The 22,897-nt window shown below is 39.3% G+C and overlaps 1 protein-coding gene across 10 annotated transcripts in view; it reads left to right on the top strand.

Moving 5' to 3' along the window:
• The window catches only part of GCT (RNA polymerase II transcription mediator), a 66,188-nt gene that overhangs the window by 21,357 nt on the left and 21,934 nt on the right, over positions 1–22,897 (top strand). For all 10 annotated transcript variants that reach the window (XR_016047720.1, XR_016047718.1, XR_016047717.1 and 7 more), the window contains 6 exons: positions 530–608; positions 739–1,071; positions 1,172–1,258; positions 3,167–3,437; positions 15,776–16,087; positions 17,837–19,207. Coding sequence is in view for 6 of the 10 variants with exons in the window: in XM_020676182.2 (XP_020531841.1) it covers positions 530–608; positions 739–1,071; positions 1,172–1,258; positions 3,167–3,437; positions 15,776–16,087; positions 17,837–19,207 (2,453 nt within the window). In the remaining 4 variants the exon portion in view is untranslated. The remainder of the gene's footprint in view (positions 1–529; positions 609–738; positions 1,072–1,171; positions 1,259–3,166; positions 3,438–15,775; positions 16,088–17,836; positions 19,208–22,897) is intronic.

Genomic DNA, 22,897 nt, shown 5'->3' with positions numbered 1-22,897 from the left:
TCATACATATTTGGTATTAGTCACCGTGCCATAGTTGATTACAAGAATGTCCCAGCTTAAAATTGCACACACAGTTTGTGCCTTTTGGTCATGAATGGTCCAGTTTACTCTTGCACTTTCACTTTGTTAATCAGTAATAAAGTTTTCTTTTTGTGTTCTGATGAGTCAGCAATGCTCTCTTGGTCAACCCTGCCTTTACTCGCTTTATAATATAATATTTTGGATTTTTTACATTCAATTCTGTCAAGGGGCTCTATTCTGTGGTAGCCTCATTTTTTAGCCTCTATAATCTATACGAGTTGGTCATTTTCTTCCTGTTCCATGCCACTAATTATTGGTAAATGATAGAATTTGAATTGTAATCATTGATGCCGTATAATGTCGTTGTGTGTTTTTTATTCTGAGTATCTGATCAAAATAACAATTAAAAAAGATTATTTGATCTAGCTATTGTTGTTGTTATTATTTAATGTTTTGCCAAAGTTTTAAAGAACTATATTTGATTGTTTTCCTTTGGAGTTGTTCACAGTTGTTGTTGCTCCACATGGGATGAGGGGTAGTCTTACTGGATGTTGTCCAAGCGATCTTGTGAAGCAGATATATTTTAGGTATTCCATTTGATCTTTTAGTCCCACTTAGTCTAATGAGGATAAAGGTAGCTTCTGAGGGTTGGTAAGTTTTAATAAGATTCTTATTGAACTTATGTATTTTATTTTGGTTGGCTTGGATCATCTGCAGCAAAGCCAAAGCTTTAAGTTCGATGACAGTTCTTGGCATACCTTTCTCTGTTACTCCATCTTCTGGCTGCAAGGTCAGGGGACAGAACTGCTATGCAGAAGTTAGTCTGGGGATACCCAGCTCAAAAGTAGAGACTACATTGCTACAAAACTCTCCACAAGGAACTGTTGCAAAATTTGATCATACAGAGACTCATTGTTCCCCTGGTGTTGCTAAAAGTGAGGGGAAACAGGCAGATTATGTACAAGCTTTTGAAAGGACATTCATTTATCCCATGGAAGCTGTGCTGGTTCCAGTTATGAACACAATTTTGGCACGAACTTCCCTACGAAGGTATACTTCTTTTTTATCATTGTCTGATTTTGTTCTTTGTAGTTTTTACTTTATTGTGATGAATCATGTGTTATTAATATCTAAATATCTGATGTTTCAGATTCTGGTTACAAGATTTGGTGGGCACACTGTTGCTTGAAACAAGTCCACTTTCTGATCTATCCAGTCCTCCTTTTTCCATGGATTGGTAAGTTTAGCTCAGCGTATCTCCTATAATTTTTTTGTTTTGATATACATGAAAAAGACCTGAACATTCTGTTGGATAACTATATATGACTATTGACGCACTTTGGAGTTCTGTTAAATTTATTTCTGTTGAGCTTGGAGTGCACTTTATTTCATAGCAATACAGGTGAATAGAGTTCACAATCTTCATGATGCATTTGAGATATTTCTAATAATCCAAACTTGATTTATGTATAGCCTCATCCAGTGTTTCAAAAAGCGATGGGTGGCACCCAGGAGGCTGGGGGGGCCAGGCTGCCCAGAAACTAGGCGGCTCAATAGAAAGAAAAATTGTACTGCCTAAAATAGGCTCTAATGGGGGGAACTTGTAAAATAGGCCCAGTAGAAAGAAAAGTTGGACGCCTAGAAACTAATTTTTTGAGGTTTTTCTCTATTTAAAATAGAATCTAATGGGGTTTAGGTTTCAAATGAACCTAAAACTCACATTTATTCCCCTTGTTATTAAAAAAAAACCCAAAAATGCCCATCAATGAGGGGCATTTCCACCCCTGGGTGGCTGCTTAGGGCTGGGTGCCTAGGCAGGTTCCCTAGTGCCTAGGCGGCTGCCCAGGGGCAGGCCGCCTATGCCTGGGTGAGGCGCCCAGGCCCTCTGTACCGCCTAGACGCGGGGTGGTTTGCCTTTTAGAACACTGGGCCCCTCTTAAATATGTGAGATCCAGCATTAGTAATGGGGATTGCTTCAGAGTCACTTGTTTTCCCATCTGAATGGCCTGCTTTTATGTATGGACTGAATAATCTACCTTTCTGTTAAAACGGTTATGCAACTTAGTTGGAAACTCTTATTGCTAAACAGCCAATGTAATAGATCGAAAAGATACCACTTTGGTTAGTTATCTTCTGCAGCAAACATGTAAGTGAGGGTAGGTAGAGAAAGGAACAGTTTGTTGCTCTCTTGCACTTAGCAATATTCCTCTGACCCCGACTAGTTGTTGCTTATCCAGTTAAATCCCTCCCCCAAATTGTTTTTTTCATGTAAATTGCAAAACAACAATGTTTTTATCATTAAGGTTGGGAAGATGCCCATTTATCTTTCTAAATGGGTACTTTGGAGAAAGAATAAAGTTTTGAGTTAAAGAAGGCCACTGCAAAAGAATAAATTTTGAGTTAAAGAAGGCGACTGCATCTTGCTGGAAGTGGGTATTGAAGTCCCCATATCCCTCCTTGTGGGTGGGTTTTCTGCTCACATGTGGGTTTTTCACTCGGCTGCTGCATGGGCTCAGGCTTTAGGTGCTGCATATTTAGGCAGGCTTTACCCAGATGGGCCACCTTTGATAACATTGATGGGGATGAAAATGCAGAACCTGGAATCTCCAAGTAATTTAGGAGTGAAATAGCTTCGCTGAAACTAGTGAAAATGACACTATATTTAGAAAATACAAGTGGCCCTAGTGGAATAGGGGAAGTTCATTAGCATCGATCTTTACTAAATCACGTGTACGGTTTTACAGAAGAAAAATATTATTGATAATATTATATTAATAATATTTTTTCGATTTCCTTTTGAAGAGAGGAATCAAATTGTCTTCATGCTGTTTTGTTTGTTCAATGAATTTCAGCAGTTGTATCATGTTGTCCATTATTCTTCTTTTTCTCCATGAAGCAGGAAATGGTATTTTAATTACAATGTCTGATTGACTTCATGCTGTTTTGTTTGTTCAATAAATTTTCAGCAATTAACTATAGGAAAATAGTTCTCAGTCCATGTATTGGGCTGAAAAACGTACTGGTTGGTAGTATGTGTCAGCATTTGATAATGACTTTAATGTCATTCTTCTACTGTTTATAATTTCACTAGATGTAATGCGACTTTTCTTTTGTTATTAACTAACAGGACACATTGTTTCTGCAGCTTTGTACCTGGAAGTTTGAACAGAAGTGATATTCCGGAGAGCTCATGGATTGAGTCGAATGTACTGTGCCATCATTTTTACAATAGTAGCAGCAATAGTAACAGTAGTAGCAGTAGTAGCAGTAGCGTGTATAGCACATCTAGTGAGAGTGATTGTGAGGTAGTAATGGGATCTGAGGATCTTGAAGCAGACGCTGATTCACTTGCATCTAGAAAGGCTGTTTTATCTTCATATGACATGTTTGAGAACGAGGGGTCAAAAACTGTACAGGTAATTCATGCCTTTGCATTAAGTCCATTGTTTTTTTTTTTTCCCCTTCTTTTTTTGAAATTGTTAACTGTTGTATTGCTAAAAGCATTAAGTCCATTGTTGTTTGAATCAAATTTATTGCTAAAACTTTTTCGAGTCTTAGCCAAAAACTTTTGTTTTCCTTCTTTTTTTTGAAATTGTTAACTGTTGTATTGCTAAAAGCATTAAGTCCATTGTTGTTTGAAACAAATTTATTGCTAAAGCTTTATCGAATCTTAACCAAAAACAATTTTTTTTTACTTTATTGTCATATTCGGTTGATACTTATGACTATAACCACTGGCATGGGCATTTCTTCCCTTTAATGTATATAATGTTGAATCTAAACACGATTTGGACTTCTGTTGTTTCATGTTATGGACTTCTTATGCTGCATCATATACTGGCAAGCATGAATTCTTTAATCTATTATTTTTTGTCCACTATAAAGAAGGTTGATATATTGCAGGGACCATAAACTATTTTTTTTTATCTTTGAACGGTAATGTAAGACTTTTCATTAATCAGAATGTAAAATACAAAGTGTTCAAACAAAAAACAAAAGATTACTAAAAAGAGGTGACCACCAAAGAGGGAACATGAACTCCTCCTTCGGCAAGGATGTCGGTGTCTTCTTCACCTCCTTATAGCAATGTTGAACAGTTGCCGTAGAGGTTGACTGAATATCCCAAATCTGATGAAAAATAATCCTTAATCTCTAAGGAATATGGGCCTTTCTCTTACTCAAGCAATGGCATTTGCCAAGTCTCCTTCGATAATCCTGCCCTGCCCCCTTCTAAAGTATATAGCAATTTCAACCCTCGTTTGCTGTTGTGATACCACAAGGAACTGAATATGAAAGAATAATGTGACTCAAATTATTCGTCCTCCATAGCTTGCTGCGCTTGGATTGCCAAATGAACTTCCATGAAAGTTAAGTTTGAACTGGTGGTGGTTTCCAAAGGACCGCACTACGGGTGTTAGAAACAACACCCACACTCGCCACTGCCAGGGGATCGCTAATAATGAGACTTTTAGGAATGAAGCCATTGTCCTTATGAGTAAGGAGCCAATCAGCTACAACTGTGATGATATTTGATTTTAATGTAGATGGATTTGTACATATACTGTCAAAGACTCTGCTATTTCTTTCCTTCCACACATTCCAAAGAAGACTAACCCAAATAGATCTCTAGAGAATAGTACCCTTCTTTGAGATACCTGGTGTGATCCATCGATCAAGAAGTGCTCTGACATTCTAGGGCAGTCGTAATGATAGATTGAGACATTGGCAAGCCCAGTCCCAAAGATATGTAACAAAAGGGCATGATGAGAATAAATGCTGCGATGTTTCATTGCTACCTTTGCATAAGATACATTGGTAATAATAAAGCCCCTCCTCAAGTTGTCAATAATTTCTAATTTATCTTAGCACATGATCCATAAAAAAAGCAGTACTTTAAGAGGCACGCATAATTACTTGGTCTGGAAGCGACCAGCATCCAAGTCCCTCCATTGGTCACTGAACAAGAGGTTGTGGGTTGACTTGACCGAAAATTACCCCGAAGTGGTAAGGTCCCAAATAACACTATCATCCACATTTGGAGTATGATATGTGCCATCCAATAAATCCAAACATGACTGATACTCCTTAATTAATCTATCTGTAACTCTCCTGTACCTGCAAGGAATTGACCAAACAATGTTAGCATAGATACCCCCACTAGCCTCCTTGACAGATGCTAGTGGGTTTAAGACTTTTGAGAAAACGTCAGGGAAGAGGTATATCAAAGGGTAGTCACCAATCCATTTGTCTAACCAAAACAATGTGGACTCTCCATTCCCCACTACTTTCTGGAACTGCCCCTAATATGCAAATCTCTCATAGTCAATCCCTCTCCAAACATGGGATAAGCTTGTCTTATTTCTTGGACTTTTAATAAGGCCATAATTCAAATCCATACCATATTTATTTCTCAAAACAAGCACCTAGAAAGATTCTGGTTGTGTATGGATCCTCCTCCACTAGCAAAGATATTGGTGAAAAATTTGTGAAGGTTATACCTTGCAACCCTTCCTTTGTTCCCTCACATGTCTGGTTGATCCCTTCTTTTATTTTCTACAACTTTTTTTTGGATAAATGAATTTCCTTGTCGATTCATAATTAATGTATTTGTGAGGTTTGTGTAAACAATCTTTTAGTTGCCATTGTATTTACTTTATTTACGCATGATATTTCGTTTTGAAAGGTAAAAAAACTTCTCATTGGTCGAAAAAAAGAAAGCTTGGAAACTTCTACTCTCCCCAACCCTGAAATGAATTCGAGAATTGGTTCAGGCAACTGACTTCAGAATTGATTCACTCTAGGCTCTAAAAAGGAACGTGAAAATTCCGTACATGTTCTCGGAAGTTGTCTTGTCGCGGCATGAGCAAGTGTGTCCCCAATCATTATCCTCCTTGATCTTGTTAAGAAGTATATAATAGTGATTGTTTGATCCTCAGTCCTTTCATCCTGAAAAAACTCTTAGGCTGAGCAAGAGAAGGCAACAAAGGTCACTATGAAAAGTTTAGTGGTCTCATGTGCGATTCGAGTGATGAGAGAGATGGTTTTTATGATAGGATCGCACTACTAGTCCAAGCTTGAGCTGGTTTCAGCAGGCAAGCTAGTGACACCCAATATCCGAGGAGCGAAGCTCGAAGGGGAACTGGCTGGCCTGGCCAAACAAATAAGATCCTTGATCCCCGAATATTAGGAGCACGATCCCTGTGTTCACGGAACTCCATCCTAAAAATAAGATTTTTCATGAGAATAAATATACAATATGGTAATGCAGACCATCCTTCACAAATTCCCCCTTCAAATATGAAGGGCTTGGCCTTGGCTTTAACAATCTGCAACATTAACTTTACATAGATGCTCTAAATTACTACTTTTATATGCTTTTTTATTTGATATTACTTTTATTCTAAAGACAATAAATGTTTTCTAATTTTGAATGAATTGTTTTACGTTAGATGTACGGAATGCGATCCATCCTTGAATGGAGCTCAATCCTTTCCAAATAGGAACACGATCATTCTTAGATTGGGGCGCGACTCAACTACAAATGGATTTCGTTCCTGTTGTGGATGGGAGCACGATTCTATTGAATATGGGAACACGATCCCATTGTACATGGATCGTGTACCCATTAAGTAAGGATCTAGATCCCGTTGTATTGGAAATGCACTCCCTCTTCATATGGGATCTCGATCTGCTACTTTTACTCTCACCGGAACTCGCTTCTGAGCTCTGGAGCTTTGGGCAGCCATCGATCCGATGCTTCCGCTCCCAAAATCGGAGCCGTTCCTGCTCCCGGTAACTATGGTCCCAACTATGTGTCTCAATCTCAGTTGCTCCATTTCCATAAGGGAGAGATGAATGATTCTAGTTCTGGTAGACCTATCAAGAGAAACCTTCCAACAAGTAGTTTTATTGATTTGAAACCCCTGTTGATGGTTAATGCCTATGGAGTTTAATGATGGCACTTGTTGCTTGTCATGCTAGCTAGGGGTAGTAATTTGGTCAAATCGGTGGTTTGACCTAACCTGGGCTTGGGTCTGGACTTAGTTATTGGACCCATCAGTTCGGGTATAGATCCACTGGACCTGGACCTGACCCGGGTCCATTTCAAGTCTGTGTCTATCTCGATCTGAACTAACCTGAACAGCTCTGTGTTTGTGTATGCGTGTATGTAATATGTTTATGTAACATTTTTTTTTTAATATCTCAACTTGGGCTCGATGTGCCAGGACTAAGATGTGAACCAACTTGGTAGGTTAGGTTTGAGTCCATTTGAGTTTGACTCGATCCAGGCCCAGGTCTTACCTGAATCAAGTTGGGTCAGGTCTAGGGTTTACCCAAACCTGAGTTGACTTGTTTTTACCACCTTAATCCTAGATTTTGGGCTCGTTGTGCTAATGAAAGAAGCATGGGCTCACAACCGCAAAAGGCCTAGCCACTAGTCGGACTTAGGCTTGCCATTGCTTCACTTGGATGTGGAAGTTATATCCATCCATAAACATTCTTTGGCTATCATGGTCACAGAGATAATCTTAGCATATTTATGCTGCTCCTCTATTATGTATTTTGTAATTTACCCATCGCAACAACGGAGCTATAGTGTTGGTCAATTGGGGTCTCACCGTGGTTTACAAAACATCATGGTGGACATGAACTCCCAAAATTGGGACCTAGAAACAGGGGATCTGGAGGCATGAGATGCTCTCGCTTTCTTCGAAGTGTTAAATGCCCCCGTCTCAGTAAAATTTCGAGGTGCAAACGAGTCCCGATGAGTACACTCCCAGGATACAGCCAGATCGGAAAATAATTCCTGAGTTTCTGAGTTGCACACTCATGAGACCCGTACAAAACTACAGTCACAAAAATAATGATACGTCTTTACAATTGGTACATTACAACAAACATCAATTGGAAACAAACATCTCTCACTATAAAAATCATCATCTAATCTATACAATTTAAACATCTATTAGGATGAGAAACTTCTCTCTTTCATTACAAAACATATCATCTAATCGGTACAGTACAATAAAACATAAATTGGGTGCATCTTCTCCCTCACTAAAAATTAGTCTTCCAATTGGTAAAATGACAAGAATTTAACATTGACTGAGAAATAGAAGCAGATCATCCCACGCCTTGAAATAAATCATTTGTAACAATACTTGTTACTTGAAAATCGCATCAGGTTAGTGGTACTTATGAGAGAGAGACATCAAAAACCAATAACGAGAGAGAGAGCGCTTCTTGCTTTGCTTCCTGTAATTGATAGGATGCTTTGGAGTAGCCTCGGAAAGAGAGCTCACTGTTGCCTGTGTTTAACAGGTGAGTTGGAGAGTTTGTTTGAGAGAGAGAGAGAGAGAGAGAGAGAGAGAGAGAGAGAGAGAGAGAGAGAGAGAGAGAGAGAGAGAGAGAGAGGCAAACAAATGGTAACACCTCATGAGAAGGGGTCAGTTTTACAAGAAAAAGGGGTTGTAGGGTGATCACGTAAAAAGGTGGTTACACCTCATTAAAGAAAAAGATGGTGGACCAAAGGTTCACCCTATGGAAATAGATTAGCAAAACTTTTAAGAAATTGGGGTTGTTTTGAAACACTTTTTAAAGCAAAAAACTAACAATCCTCCACCTGTTTCAAATAACAAGACCTATCTTCAAATATATCAGGAAAGACGAATGCACAAGTGAAGGTGTCTTTTGGACTTGAACTTTCACGTAGTGTTATGTGGAACGCTTATCAGGACAGTGAGTGGACACACCTTGAACTATGTCCTTTATTGATAATCCTCCCACATATTGCACATTCTCTTTAAAAAACCGTGGTTTTCTAAAAGGCTTGCTCATTTAAAGTCTCTGCTCTAATTCTGGTTTTTATTAGCGCTCTAGGGAATGCCCAATTCCCAAAGGAAGCGGCCTCCACTTCCACACTCATATAGGTGAATCCATGGAAGATGTCTTGGGCCTTACATCATCTAGGCAAATGGAATCATTAAGAGCGAAGCTCAACCTCTTGATTCATTGCAATAAATAGTACCATAAAATAGAATTTTGTGGTACCCACATTCATCAGACATCACACAAGCGACTTGTTTTTCCCTTGAATCTTGGACTTGGGATCTCCTTATTCTAGGTAGGGTTCCCATCGCCCTGTGGCATTATATGTCTGGGCTCAATCCCATCCCTCTAGTTTTTTTCCAGACTTGGTACCTTGCAAGGGCTTTTATTAATATTCTTCGCAGTCCTGGGTAAAACAGATATAGAGTACTACTATGACTCCATCTCAAGCATAAGTCTCAACTGATTGTGCATCAAGTGAGTATAACTGGATTTGCCAAAATAAATCCCAAACCATTTACTTGGTATACAAAAGCTTCACAGTCACACAATATAAGACTGTAGGCATAGCCTTGAACAAGTGGTACGTCTACTATCAAGTCCTTAGCCACTTGGCCTCCTCACAATGGGTTCCAAGGCAAGTTTCTCCAATCTTTTGGAGATACAATTTTTCCTCTTGGAATCCAAAAAATACAGCCCCACCACAAGTGGGGATGCATCTGATAGTCATAGATTAATACGAATCCAAAAATCTCTATACTTCCTTTCAAAAATCTTATGACCCTACAGATCGCATCCCAATGCTCTTAACTTGGGTTACTGGTATAACTATCTAGTTGACTCACAACAAAGAGTCACCATGAATCTCATACAAAACATGCTTATAAAGGCGTAAATCTGAGACTTAACAAAAAATATCTCCTGATTTTGGGGGTATAATACAAATTTAAAAGCAAGGACCTCACCAGTTGTGAAATAAATCAAATGTCCCTTTGCCAATTACCTTGGCGGAGATGGGGTAGTCATTTTATAGGACAATGTCACCCCCACCATTCCAAAGGTCCCAAAAACAAGGTTAAATTTTGAAAACATGTCTGGAGACGCTCAAGTCCATCCCCTACTATAAAGTCATTGGAGATCATAATATAATATGTTCATCGATCACCTTGGCCTAAATCCTTTGCTTCTTTCGAAGATTGTAGAAATTCTGTGTGTAACCGGATCAACCATAGAATCAACGAATACACATAGCTAGCAGGCAGACCCCATTGGTCTGAACGTTATACACCTTTCAATTTTCTAAGAAATTGGAACCTCTGCTGCCATCTTAAATGATATGCATCATCAGTACTGATCTAACCTTACAAAATCCCGGGTTATTACTTTTAGCGAACTTCCAACAGTCATCTCGTGGATCAATTCTTCAAAATTGATATGCTGAGAGACGATGGGTAACCTGATAGACGAATGTTTGCTTGACTGACGGTTGATAGCCTCAATAACTGTCGATGGCCTGAATGACGATCGATAGCTTGATTGACAGTCGATGGCCTAACTTATAGTCGATAGCCTTACTGACGGTCGATAAGCCTGATAGACGCTCAATAAGCCCGACTGCCACTTGATGAGCCTTACTTATGCTTGATGCGCCTGACAAATGCTCCATAAGCCTTACTTACGCTTGATGAGCCTTATCACTATCTCAAATCCCAGGAAAATTTGGTAGCACCTCCCCTAATCCTAGAGAAAATTTGGCAGCACCTCCCCTAGTCCGGGATAGTGCCAGAAAAATACCAGAATACTCTTAATACAAGTCGGACTCCTGTAGGAATCAGAGCACGTTTCAGAGGTTGTATCTGGAAACCGACACACTCCTAGTACCAGTCGGACTCCTGTAGGAATCGGAGTAGGAGTCGGATGTCATACAAAGCATCAGTGCAAATCCAAAATCTGGCCTTACACAATCCTTGTTTGTATATTTTAACAAGTCATCAAAAGACATCACCAAGTTTAACACTTCAAAATTGTTGGTTAATTGGTGTCTCATTGCGGTTTACAAAACATCATAGTGGATATGAACTCCCAAAAATGGGACCCAGAAACAAGGGATCTGGAGGCATGAGATACTCTCGCCTTCTTCGAAGTGTTAAACGCCCCCGTCTCGGTAAAATTTCGAGGTGCAAACGGGTCTCAGTGAGTACACTCCCAGGATACAACTGGATTGGAAAATAATTCTTGAGTCCCTCAGTTGCACACTCATGAGATCCGTACAAAACCACAGTCACTAAAATACTGATATGTCTTTCCAATTGTTACGATACCACAAACATCAATTGGAAACATACATCTCTCACTACAAAAATTATCATCTAATCGATACAATTCAAACATCGATTAGGATGACAAACTTCTTACTCTCATTACAAAGCATATCATCCAATCGGTACATTACAATAAAACATCAATTGGGAACATCTTCTCTCACACAAAAAATTAGTCTTCCAATCGGTAAAATGGCAAGAATTTAACATCGATTGAGAAATAGAAGCAGATCATCCTACACCTTAAAATAAATCATTGGTAACAGTACTTATTACCTGAAAATCGCGTGAGGCTAGTGCTACTTATGAGAGAGAGAGATAAAAAACCCATAACGAGAGAGAGCGCTTAGCTTACTGCTTTGCTTCCTGTAATTGACAGGATGCTCTGAAGTAACCCCGTAGGGAGAGCTCTCTGTTGCTTGTGTTCAACAGGTTAGTGGGAGCGTTCGCTTAAAAGAGAGAGAGAGGCAAATAAATTGTAACACCTCATGAGAAGGTGTCAATTTTACAAGAAAGGGTTGTAAGGTGACCACGTAAAAAGGTGGTTACACCTCATTAAAGAAAAAGATGGTGGACCAAAGGCCCACCCTATGGAATTTGATTAGCAAAACTTTTAAGAAATTGGGGTTGTTTTGAAACACTTTTTAAAGCAAAAAGCTGGCATATGGGAGCACCTCAGAGCCGTGGCACAAAAAAACAACTAATTAGGAATTCTAGTGGCTGCAGTTGATGGAAAAGGAGTTATTAGTTAAAGAGATATGGAGCAACTCACTAGTCGGACTATTGAGTGACATTAGATAAGTGACGATCAAGCGCTATTGTGGGTGAGAAGAATTAGCAGTATTAAGTAGAGCTCATTTGCTGGTGAATCAAGATTATAAATTTTCGAAGTTCTTGTTTGCCCAAAAGCTAAGAGTGGCTGCTTTGACGATGTAGCATGGGCAGAACATACACATCAAAGCACTCACTTTAGAGTGCTAATGAGTGCTTTGACGGGGAGGCTTGCTCATCACTCATTCGAATTCTTAGTCGAGGGGCAGCTTCCAGAAGTTGAATAACATAAATGCTAAAAGACGTCTAGCCCAACTACAGCTGCTAGATGAGAGGAGATTGAAAGAGGTGCATCGTGCATCATGCTCAAGCGTATCAATGCCGGATTTCATGATTCTACGAGAAGTTGTTAGAATGCTGATTCCAGGAAGTTGACCTAAAGAATTTCTTCCCCTGTCCCACTTGGGAAGTTCGGACTACAAGGGCCTTCCAAGCCTATAGCATGAAGATAGCTTTACAGCGATACTTGATGCACCTTCTTTTGGTGGCTGACTGAATGTTTTCTAATTAATAACTAAAACCAGATGATCACCTCCAATTTTCAATGTTACAACACCCAAATGGGCGAGTAGGGACTAGTTCGAAGTCCAAAGAATCCAGTAACTGCCTTGTCTTGATGGGAGGAGGCCCTTTGAATTTAATATTCACCTTTCCACGATATGTTCTGCATTCCAGTGTCAAACTATTAGCAAGGTTCGCAGCAGCAAAAAGCCCCAGGCTCAGCATCACCAAAGTTCCTCATAAGCCGGAGAGCGGGGCTGAAAGGGATGCCTTTCTAAGCTAAGGAAGATATACTATTGACTATATTGTCTGCTAGGGCAGTCGTGTAGACACTAAAGCTAACACTGGAATGACACTCCTTACCACAGTTCCTGAGGAAGATGGAACCACCTACCTCAGGGGTGTGCTAAGTGTTTGAGGAATAGTCGAAGAGGGTTATCTCCTATCGCCAACATTGATTTAGAAAGAGAGGAATGGCTAAAATAAGCTATGCGGGTCCTTAGACTTAAGATGGACCAAGCTACTTAAGGATGTAACCTCAATTGACATATCTACTGTCAAATACGGGGTAGGGAGTGAATTGCAAGTATGGAGGCCCCTTTCTTGAACAAACCTGCTGGAGTCACTGTATAGACCGAGACACGGCAAAGAGCCAGTGATTCCTGCTCTATAATTCCCCCTAAAATGGAAATTAAATATCTATTGTGACTGCTTTTATTCAGGTTGTATGATCCTCCTAAAATGGAGAATCAATACATTTCATAATTCCCTAATTTTTTAGTTTTGGGGGAGTTGGGAAGCATCATACTATCCAACTAAAAGGGAAAGCAAAGTTCTGTGTCTAGCCGTCAAATTTTTTAGTGTTAAATTCTGTAGTTTTGAATGATAAAAGAGAGAAGGATAAGGAAAGAAGAAGAGGAGGATGAGGGGGAGCGGGGGTGGGTGGGGGACCGAAGCTCTTTGTTTCATGCTCCAACCTTGGAACCCTAAAATCAATAAAAACAATAGGAATGGGTCTGTAATACCGCAACTCTTTGCAACATTTGGTTCTTGGGTATTTGTTTTAATTTATCGTCTCATCTTATTTATGTTATTTTCCTTTTAAAAACTTAATACTCTATCTACGGATTTCCTTTCCATGATCCACTTATTTCTTTCTTGATCTAGGAAATTTTTTCTGATATCAGTGGAAGTATTTTTTTCCTCAATGTCCCAAAAAAACCATTTTGAGGCTATTTTCATAAAAACTTATAGAGGCTTTAGTCATGTCAAGATGTTTTGCCTTTCTTTCAGATTTTCCTCTTTTTTACTGTTTTTGCTTTTTTTTTTTTTCATTTTCATCACGGATGTGGTGAAAGACTTGTGCTGACTTGGGACTTGGTGAACTTACTTGCCCCTGGCACATGCCAGTTTCTAGAGTGAGTCCCAGTTGTTGAACACTGTCCACAACTGAATCAGGGACTGAGTTTGACTTTTGGAACATTGGTTTAAACACTCCAGTGCGGTGACGCTCACCTTGTCCTAAACTGAATCTACAAAAGAACAATTTTCAGTGCAATTTTTTGAAGAAAGTTAATGAAAACCTCAGGTAATTTTACTGCTGTGAACCTGCTGGGTACTCCTGTTCCTTGTCATGGACTCTGTGATTCTATTCATTTTGTGGTCAAAATCTGTCAAAAAATTCAAAATATTCCCATTCTCACATGAATCAAATTCGAGACACACCTGGCTACATTCCTAGAACTGTCAGCTGGTGTGTTAGAATTGCTGGCAAGACTGTTAGATAATTGCTGGTGTCAGATATGCCTAACATGTCTGGCGCATGTGTCTTTGTTGCCATGCTGATAAGGTCACAAACATAAGAGTTTCAAGAGATAGTGTTGTATCCTTTGTTTCAATTTTGCATTCACTGAGTAATAATTGTATTATTTTTGTCCCATTGGACCAACTGTTCCCAGTTTATGATGCATTACTTTTGGGACATCCCATGGAGAGGTTGGGATAACTTCCTTCTAGTATGTTGACCCTTTGGATACATTGACACTGAAATGCAGAAAACATGGACTCTTGTTCTCCAGTATGTATGCAACTCTTGTAAAATATGTGGTGCGAATTTATGAAGGAGAGATATAAAAGTACAAACTAGAGGGAATACAATGTTCCATTACAAAGGCTTCCCTTGTAACTAGCGAGATCGAGACCTAATAGACATTGTCTCAATCTCTTTTACAGTGGGAGAAAGTGGCGAGCTAGTTATCCTGTAAGTGGGAAACTTGTCATCTAGCAAACTCCCTGATTCTTTTTTGGTCTTTTGGAGTTACATGAATGGATCAGGAGCATAATAATGTTAGTTATATGGAGGAAAGTGCTACATATTAAGTGGCTGAAGCTGAATTCATGTGTTCTTTTGGAGTTCTAGATTCTTTGGGATGGACAGATATGTCTGAATTGCTGATGTCAATATTTTTTTTATTGGCTATCATTATCCTAGAGGCCATTTTTGGCTTCCCATCTCATATAAGCTTCTGGACTTTTTCTTTTGATGCTAGAGGAGGGGAAAGTTATACAAAACAAACGATGCTTTGAATTATAAAAGCACAAGGCTTGGGTAGTGACACATCAGGAAGTTGCAGTTTGGCGCCGGATGTTATTCGATTTTGTCTTCGGAGGTGGCTCTCTAATTTGTGTCTTGCATGGCGTGCTGGATTGTATGTATTATCGTTCACGATAAGTATCGATATTTTCAAATGAAACACAAGGCTGTTTTAATGGAATTGAAAATAATAAAGACATTTTCATGGTTGTGTGACTAAAATGTTTTTCTGCTGATCATTCTGCAGATCTATGCTGTTGTTATCTCTCTCTCCATAACAATTATTAGATAATGAGTTTTTGCTACTATCAGCTAATGGAATGATGTCTACTATCAGCATGTAAATGCAATGAAGCTGTGTATGTTGTTGTAGTTATATTTTATATTGTGATGTCGATATCTGGCGACTCTTGTTTTCTTTATTTACAGTATTCTTCTCCTTCTCTGTTTTTGTACCATTAAGAAATATAACACTTGTTAACTTAGGTTTTCTTCCTAGCCGTGGAGGCTCAGGAAAAAAATGTTTTCATTTTGAATAATAATTTTGTTTCTATTTTATTATTTATTTCTCCCTTTGTACTAGTAGCAATAGAGTATTCCATTTTGTATTTTGTTGTTCCCATGTCCTCTTTTAACTTAATTGTTCATTGGCTGACTTAAGTTTATGCTCATAACATAGGCTTCAAAGCGTGCCCATTCAGAAATAACGGACTCATTTGGTCAAGGATTAGGTCCAGTGAAAAGTGCACGTAAAGGAAATGAGTCAACAGCCCAAACCTTAGCTGCTGGGGATGGTGGATCTATTACCGATGTTTACAGTTCTATTGATGCACATGCTATTTCAACTGCAGGTGCAGTAAAAGATAGAATTGTGAATCCTTGGGATTGGGGTGATGATGACAGAGGTGTGGGAATGGACATTCAAACACTTCTTGCAGAGTATGGTGATCTTGGAGACTTGTTTGTTAATGATGTTTTGGACTTTGGCGAGGTATTTTCTTTGCAGATGCCCTGCATATCATTTACATTCTCAGATTCAGTTTGGTTTATGCTTCTTGGTTTTTGAATCAAAAGTTTCTTAAGTCTCCTAGCAAACCACATTGATGTACTAAATGAGATGCTGTGGTGTGTTCTGCTACTGATATCATTGATTATTTAGAGATTTTTCTACTTGTCCTTTTGTTGTTCTCAAAAAGCTGACTTTTTTGAGGTTGCTTTTGTTCTTGAAAATTATCACTTAAAAGTTGTCTAATATGAAATATGTGCTGCTTTCACCTTATGAGATAAGGTATTCTAATTGACTTAAATTTTCGCTTTGCCATTGATATATCTGCATAAGGATGAATTTAGTTTATATTGTGGTTAATGTTACTGAGCTGTTCAGCTTATCTCACTGTTACCTTATACTTGACATCCTATGCCTACACTCCATTTGTGACCAATCACAAACAATTCTTTACCCTTGCGGTATTGTTAGACTTTTCTCAGTGGATTTGGGTTATGAAGGATGACTCCATTTCACATGGAATTTTTTTTTTGTTCTGCTTAACACGAGTGTTTTAGATGACATATTCTAATTATGGGTGCATATTCTTTTGCAATACATACTGGAAAGTTCCAGCATTATTGCTTCTTCTGATATACAATTCTACAATCGACGGTTAGTAAAGGATAATTTGCGAAATTTTCAAGTAAGATTTCTGATTTGCTGTTGTTGTAGACAGAAATATGGTTTAACCCCTTACCTGGGCAAATCATAATTATCATTCATAATCATGTGAAACTCACATCAGATTTTAAAATTGTCACTGCTAGATTTTATTTCAAATAGAGACCCTGTCACAGTTCAAGTGAAAGTGTTTTTGTCATCCTTTGATGATGCAGATAGTCGGCTTTTACCAACTGCAAAACCTGAAAATGCTGATTGACGTATGCATTAATGCGGGGATTAACCTTCTCTTCCTTTTTCTCTAGAAAGTCTTAAACCCTTTCGGAAGTTTCACCTTCTCAAAATATAAATGGAAAACATAAAATCATTGCTGAATTTCACTTTGGTGAAGTTTTTGTAGCGGTATTTTTTAGTATTCTCTTGAGCTGTTGCAATATTGGCTCTTGTCACTTTGATGCCATTTGTTTCTAGATTTCTCTCTTTGATTTCATGCAAACTGGCACTAATCTGACCTAATTTGAATGAATTTAACTTAGTTGACGTACTAGTTATTTCCTCTGATTGATCTGGGTACAAATATGCTGATTATCTCTGTTCAGTATGGTGTCTCAGTTCAGTATGGTGGCATCAGACAATGAACTCAATTGATTGATTTATTTATTTTTTCCTTTTCTCTGGGAAGGTTAAACTCCGTTGATGTTAAATCTGATTTCTTGCTCATGTGGAATTGACTATATTTGCATTATGAGTACCACGAATATAATTTATTTTGGTGAATTAAAAGAAATGTTTGGGGAGGTCATCAAACCTCTGTAACAAAGAATCTCATCAAGAAGACTTGATGGCTAATGGATAATAGTGCTTGTTTTTTCTTTTCTGCACCCCGCCCCCCTTCAGTGGAGCTGATGGATAATATAGTTCTAACTCCCCTACTATTATTTCCATAATTCAGTTTTTGCATTTTTCAATTGGTGATAGTGATTTTTTTTAATTGTTGATAGTGAGATTATGGTAGCTGTAGATTCATCATCCCCTTATTTCTGAAATTAATCTATCCCGCTTCTTGTGAAGCCCCCAGGCACTGCAGAATCTCAGGCCCTTATGTTTCCAGTTGCCGATCCTGGAGATATTGCTGGTACCCCTGGTACAGGTGGCCTAGATGTATCAGATCAAATGCTTCTGCCAGTGCTAGACTTTTCATCTCTTGAGGGCTTCAATCAACCACCTACTGCTGTCAAGGACGATGCTACTAGCCGAGTTCATGAGCCCATGAATGAAATCCAGTCATCTGGGGCAGTCAGCATATCTTCTGGACATTCAGCTGGGGAGCTAGATTTATTGTCAAAAGCGGAAGCCATGTTGATATTTGCTCCAGAATATATGGCTGTTGAATCTCCCTCATCTACCATGTCTTCTGCTACTTCTACAGGATATCATTACTGTCCAAATTCTGGAAAAGTTGATAGTTATCAGAAAAACTCTGCTGTTTATTCGTATGGGGCCACACCACCACCTTCTCCTCTCATGGGTTCTTCAGATCAAATTGCAGACACCCCTGGCAAAGTAAATGATGGTTTGACAAAGCGTGACCTGCTCCTCGAGTTAAGAAAGTATTACATGGTTGTTCAGAATGTGGATCAATCTGGGAAGAGATTGCCTCTTGGTAACAATGGTATTGTTTCGTCTAAAGGGGAGACAGCATTTTCTGCTTCAGGATTTGGTTCATCAAGCATGATGACATCTCTCCATGCAAGGAAAACTGAATATGAATCTGGGGCATTCTGCTTCCTGTTTCCTTTGAGGACTGTGCTGGCAACAGATGTTGAATGCCTTATTCTTCAGGCTGCTATGTGCAGGATAAGGCATGTAGTGTTGTCTGGCAGCGACGGGGTACCACTCGGACTCAACCGGGCAATTGCTCTTTCAGTCTTTGATCAGGTTCTTAGTGACGCAAGTGTCTTGTCAGGTAAGATATCTGGAAATCTTGAACCAAAGAAGAAAGAGTCTATACCAGTAAGAATAGCTGGCGATATTGAAGGAGGATTGCTTGATGGAAGCCGAAGTGCACCAGTGGGTGTTTGGCGTTCAGTTGGAGTTCCACAAGGCTCAAAGTCGCCAAGTGCACCAAAATTTGACAGCTCTTCTCTTCCGATCAATGCTTATGAAGAAGATGGTGCTAGCTTTTATGGACAGAAACAACCTCTTCAGGAGCTGCTTGATGCAATGGGGTTGTTGGTGCAGCAAGCTACTGCATTCGTGGATCTATCGCTTGATGCAGATTATGGGGATGGGCCCTTTGGATGGCTTGCATTCGAGGAACAGCGGAGGCGTGGATTTTCATGTGGGCCTTCTATGGTTCATGCAGGATGTGGGGGTGTTTTAGCTGCTTGCCATTCTCTAGACATCGCTGGCGTGGAGCTATTTGATCCACTCTCTGCAGATGTAAGTTACATCTAGTTCTTCCATGTGTGCATCTAATGCTGATGTGTGTTTTCGTCATGCAGGAGCTGGATTGTGTTTTCTTTGCATACAGAACTGCTTGTTTTCTCCTGCATTGACTGGCCAATGGTGCCATGATTAACTTTGTTGGGAAAAGTCAATGTCTAACATGTCTTGTATTCACTTTTCACTGTAGTCACATCTTGGCTGCTTCAATAGTGTTCGTTTTTCTTTTTTGCATTAAGAATGTGAAGCGTAAGGTTGAAGGTGCCTATTAGCAAATAATTATGGGTCCCAAAATTATAACTTATGAGGTGCAGTCATACTGCTAATGTTTCTAATGGGTAATGCAAGTATTCATCTATACCGAATGGTTAGCTGTGATATTTAAACTCAAGATGTGGTGTTGCAACTGTCAACATGATAGCTATTCAAGGCCAGTTCACAATTCCCTTCCTAGTGATGTTGTTATTTGTACACCCTGGTTAAGTATTTCCTTATGATATATCTATGAGATATGCTGAGTGTAAATTGAGAAAACTTGAAGAAACATCTGCGTGAAACTGCAACGTGGTGTATACACAATACTGTTGTAGAATGGGACACATACACTAATTAATTTCACATATTGACATCTCCTCGATAGGCGATAAGACGAGAGGAAGTAGACTTAGGTGGCTGGCCATATGCACTGCAGACCTAGTACAACACTTGTTAAGAGGTGTGAGTTGGTTCAAGTGGAAGGCTCAAAATGGGCAAGGGGTAGGCGCAAAAGGGCATGGTTGGAAGTGGTGAGAAAAGATATAGGAGCTTATGACCTCATTGAAGGTATGGCCCATGATAGAGCAGAGTGGCAGACTAGGATTTGGATAGCCGATCCCAAATAGTTGGGAAAAGGTTCTGATGATGATGATGACATCTGCTCAATATTCCTATTTTCTTTTTCATAGTCTAATTGAAAATTTTACTGTTATAAAAATTAAATTAAATCTCAAAGGAAATAAACATTGATATATGTTTTATTACACAAATTGTATCCACTCTAATACGTTTCTTCATTCAAACCGTATTGGTGTTCATGCAAGGTAGGAACACGGGAGGGATTCCGTACTTCTTTCCTATGTTTGTTCTTAAATTTAGAGTGGTACTTCTGGAATATGTGTACTTTTTTGTGTTTGTGTAATTAACTTCAATGGCAATCAGAAACCCTTTGTAATTGTACGCAGCCATAAAGTGGATGTACTGTCGTGATGAAAGATGATCTTTCTCCATAGTTCTTCTCCTGCTGCTTGGTTTTTGTTTTGTTGTCTATGTGAAACCGGGACACTTGCTTGTTTGTGAAAGCTGAGATCGAGAGGAGGCCTGTGCATCAGGCACCTTAGTGACTCAGATAAGGGCTTTCTGCTTAATTGAAATTGATAATGTCAGCAGATCAAGGTTCTCTTTGGCAAAAGTTGGGTGCAAATATGGGGAGGCTCCTTGTGTTTGCATCCGAGAACTTGGGTTAGGTATGACAGGGTGTATGCTACATCCAGGGCAATCTAGTTCATCGCTTTAACTTTTAGGGAGGATATTAGCTTTACAGTTGGGGAGGGGATTAGTGTTGGTTCCTTGCAGATATGTGGTGTGGTATTCGGGATTGCTTAGATCTTGTGATATATTACCCCATCTGCTTATGCCGCATTCAGTGACTGTTATGATCTTGTTGGAGGGAATTATTTGGCACACGTCTTTGAGGAATGTTTTTGGAGACGTTGTTTGTTCAGTGGTGTCATCTCATTGAGTGTTGGTTTAAGTTAGATTCCGTCCACCGCTTTCCCTGCCCTACTGTCAGATTCATCAATACCTTTTGATCATTCCGTTAGGTCTCCCTGGCCTAGCGAGGTTTCTTTCTCTTCCAGAAGGGTGTCGATTACCCATACTCGTCCGCAGATTGAATATTAGAACATAGGTGTGCTAATCTGGCTCGGGATGGAAGGAAGGATCAGATTCTTGCATGATCAAAACCGAGCCTATCTTCATCCCTCTGAATATTGCGAAAATGTTAGTTAGGAAATGATACATTTGTTTGGGTGGGGAAATTATTGGGGTATTGCTAGAGTGGCTTATGGTCTTTTGCGGTGTCTTACTATTCATATTTGGTTTGCGCTTTTTCCTCTTAAGGTCCAAGCCTTCAGTTAGCTTGCTATCCATGATCAGTTGCTAACTAGTTAATGCTCAAGATGGTTGTCTTCTCTGGAAGATGTATTTGTTCGCCATTTTTCGGGGCATAAGTGGAAAAGTGATTCTTAAATGTGTATTATTTTTGTTCTATAGTGCACAATTGGATCTGTTAGACTTGGGTTGTACCACTTGATCTTAGAATGTCTTGACCTTTATCGTAGTTAGCTCGTGATGAATGTTGATTCACAAGTCCTTTAGGCAAACTAGATCAATGACCTGTTTGTCCTCTCCCTTGTTTGGCTTCTCGAAGTTTATATTTAGTCAGGGGAATCCAGAGCCCCCTCATATATCAGGGATCTTTTAAAAGATTGGTCTGGGATGACTCTTGTCCAACCCCTCCAGACCAATCAGTCAGTGGGATTTGATAGATGCCCGAGACCTATACTTAACTGGCCTCTTGATTTTGCTGAGTTCTGCCTTGGGGCTGTATTGGTTGTAGGGGACTCCCTTAAAACATTATCCAGTAGGCTAGATGTAATTCGGCTGGAATGGGGAGGCTGATCATTGTGACAGTAGTTCTGTATTCAGAGGAAGGGGTTCCATTTCTTTCTACAGCATCACTTGGGGCTAACTCAAAGCTGACTCTTGGCATGTGAAGAAGTTGTTTACTGATGTCAGTGATAATTTGATTCATGTCTGAGAATTTGGATGCCTCCAAGCCAGTTGACTCCCTTATAATTTTAATTTTCGACCAGATTTAGGGGTTGGAAAAGAACATTGACTTGTATCCTTGATTATTGGATCAACTGATTTATGTTACTTTTAGTCAACATGACACATTAGGTATGTGGTATGGCATACCAGCATGCAGTCACCAGCAGTGCTACATAACACCTTGTTGCTTGATTTCATGTGTCAAACACACGACATAGTGACACACCCTGGCCCTGACACTTTGTGAGCCTTTTGACGCATGACCAGTACATGTCAGCAGTGCCTAAGCTCTGATATGACATGTCAACACGCCATCTCTAATGTACCTGAATATGACATGCCCATCTTGTCCCTTATGTTGGAAAAAGGAATGTGGGTTTTCGGATTTAAACCCACAATCTGGTATTAGGTATGGGTGATGAAAAAAGTGGCTATGTAGAATTCAAGGCAATAATAATAAAAAAAATTCTCTCCTTTTTTAATTAATAATTCTGAATTCTACTTACAAGCCACAATACACTGCTGTAAATAAGAAAACACAATAAACACAATCAAGGAATGGAAAACAAACTTCTGCTAACAATTTAAGTACAAAAAATGTTCCTAAAAATTCAGAATAAATATGCAAATGTGATTGAAAAATATAACAAACAGCTAGGAAGACTTGCTTGAGTGTGCCTGCGGTCACCTCTATAGGACTTTTAGTACTCCCAAACCTGATTTCCTGACCATGGCGCACTCCAATCCTATTGGCTTAGCTGAATTTTCTAAGCCGGAAAGCTTCTATAGGCGATACCTCACAAACTAGGGTTTCTT

The sequence above is a fragment of the Amborella trichopoda genome, chromosome 13, assembly GCF_054954075.1.
Source record: "Amborella trichopoda isolate Santa Cruz 75 chromosome 13, AtrichopodaSantaCruz75HAP2 v2.0, whole genome shotgun sequence".
Taxonomy (NCBI): domain Eukaryota; kingdom Viridiplantae; phylum Streptophyta; class Magnoliopsida; order Amborellales; family Amborellaceae; genus Amborella; species Amborella trichopoda.
This window is presented reverse-complemented; position numbering and strand designations above follow the sequence as displayed.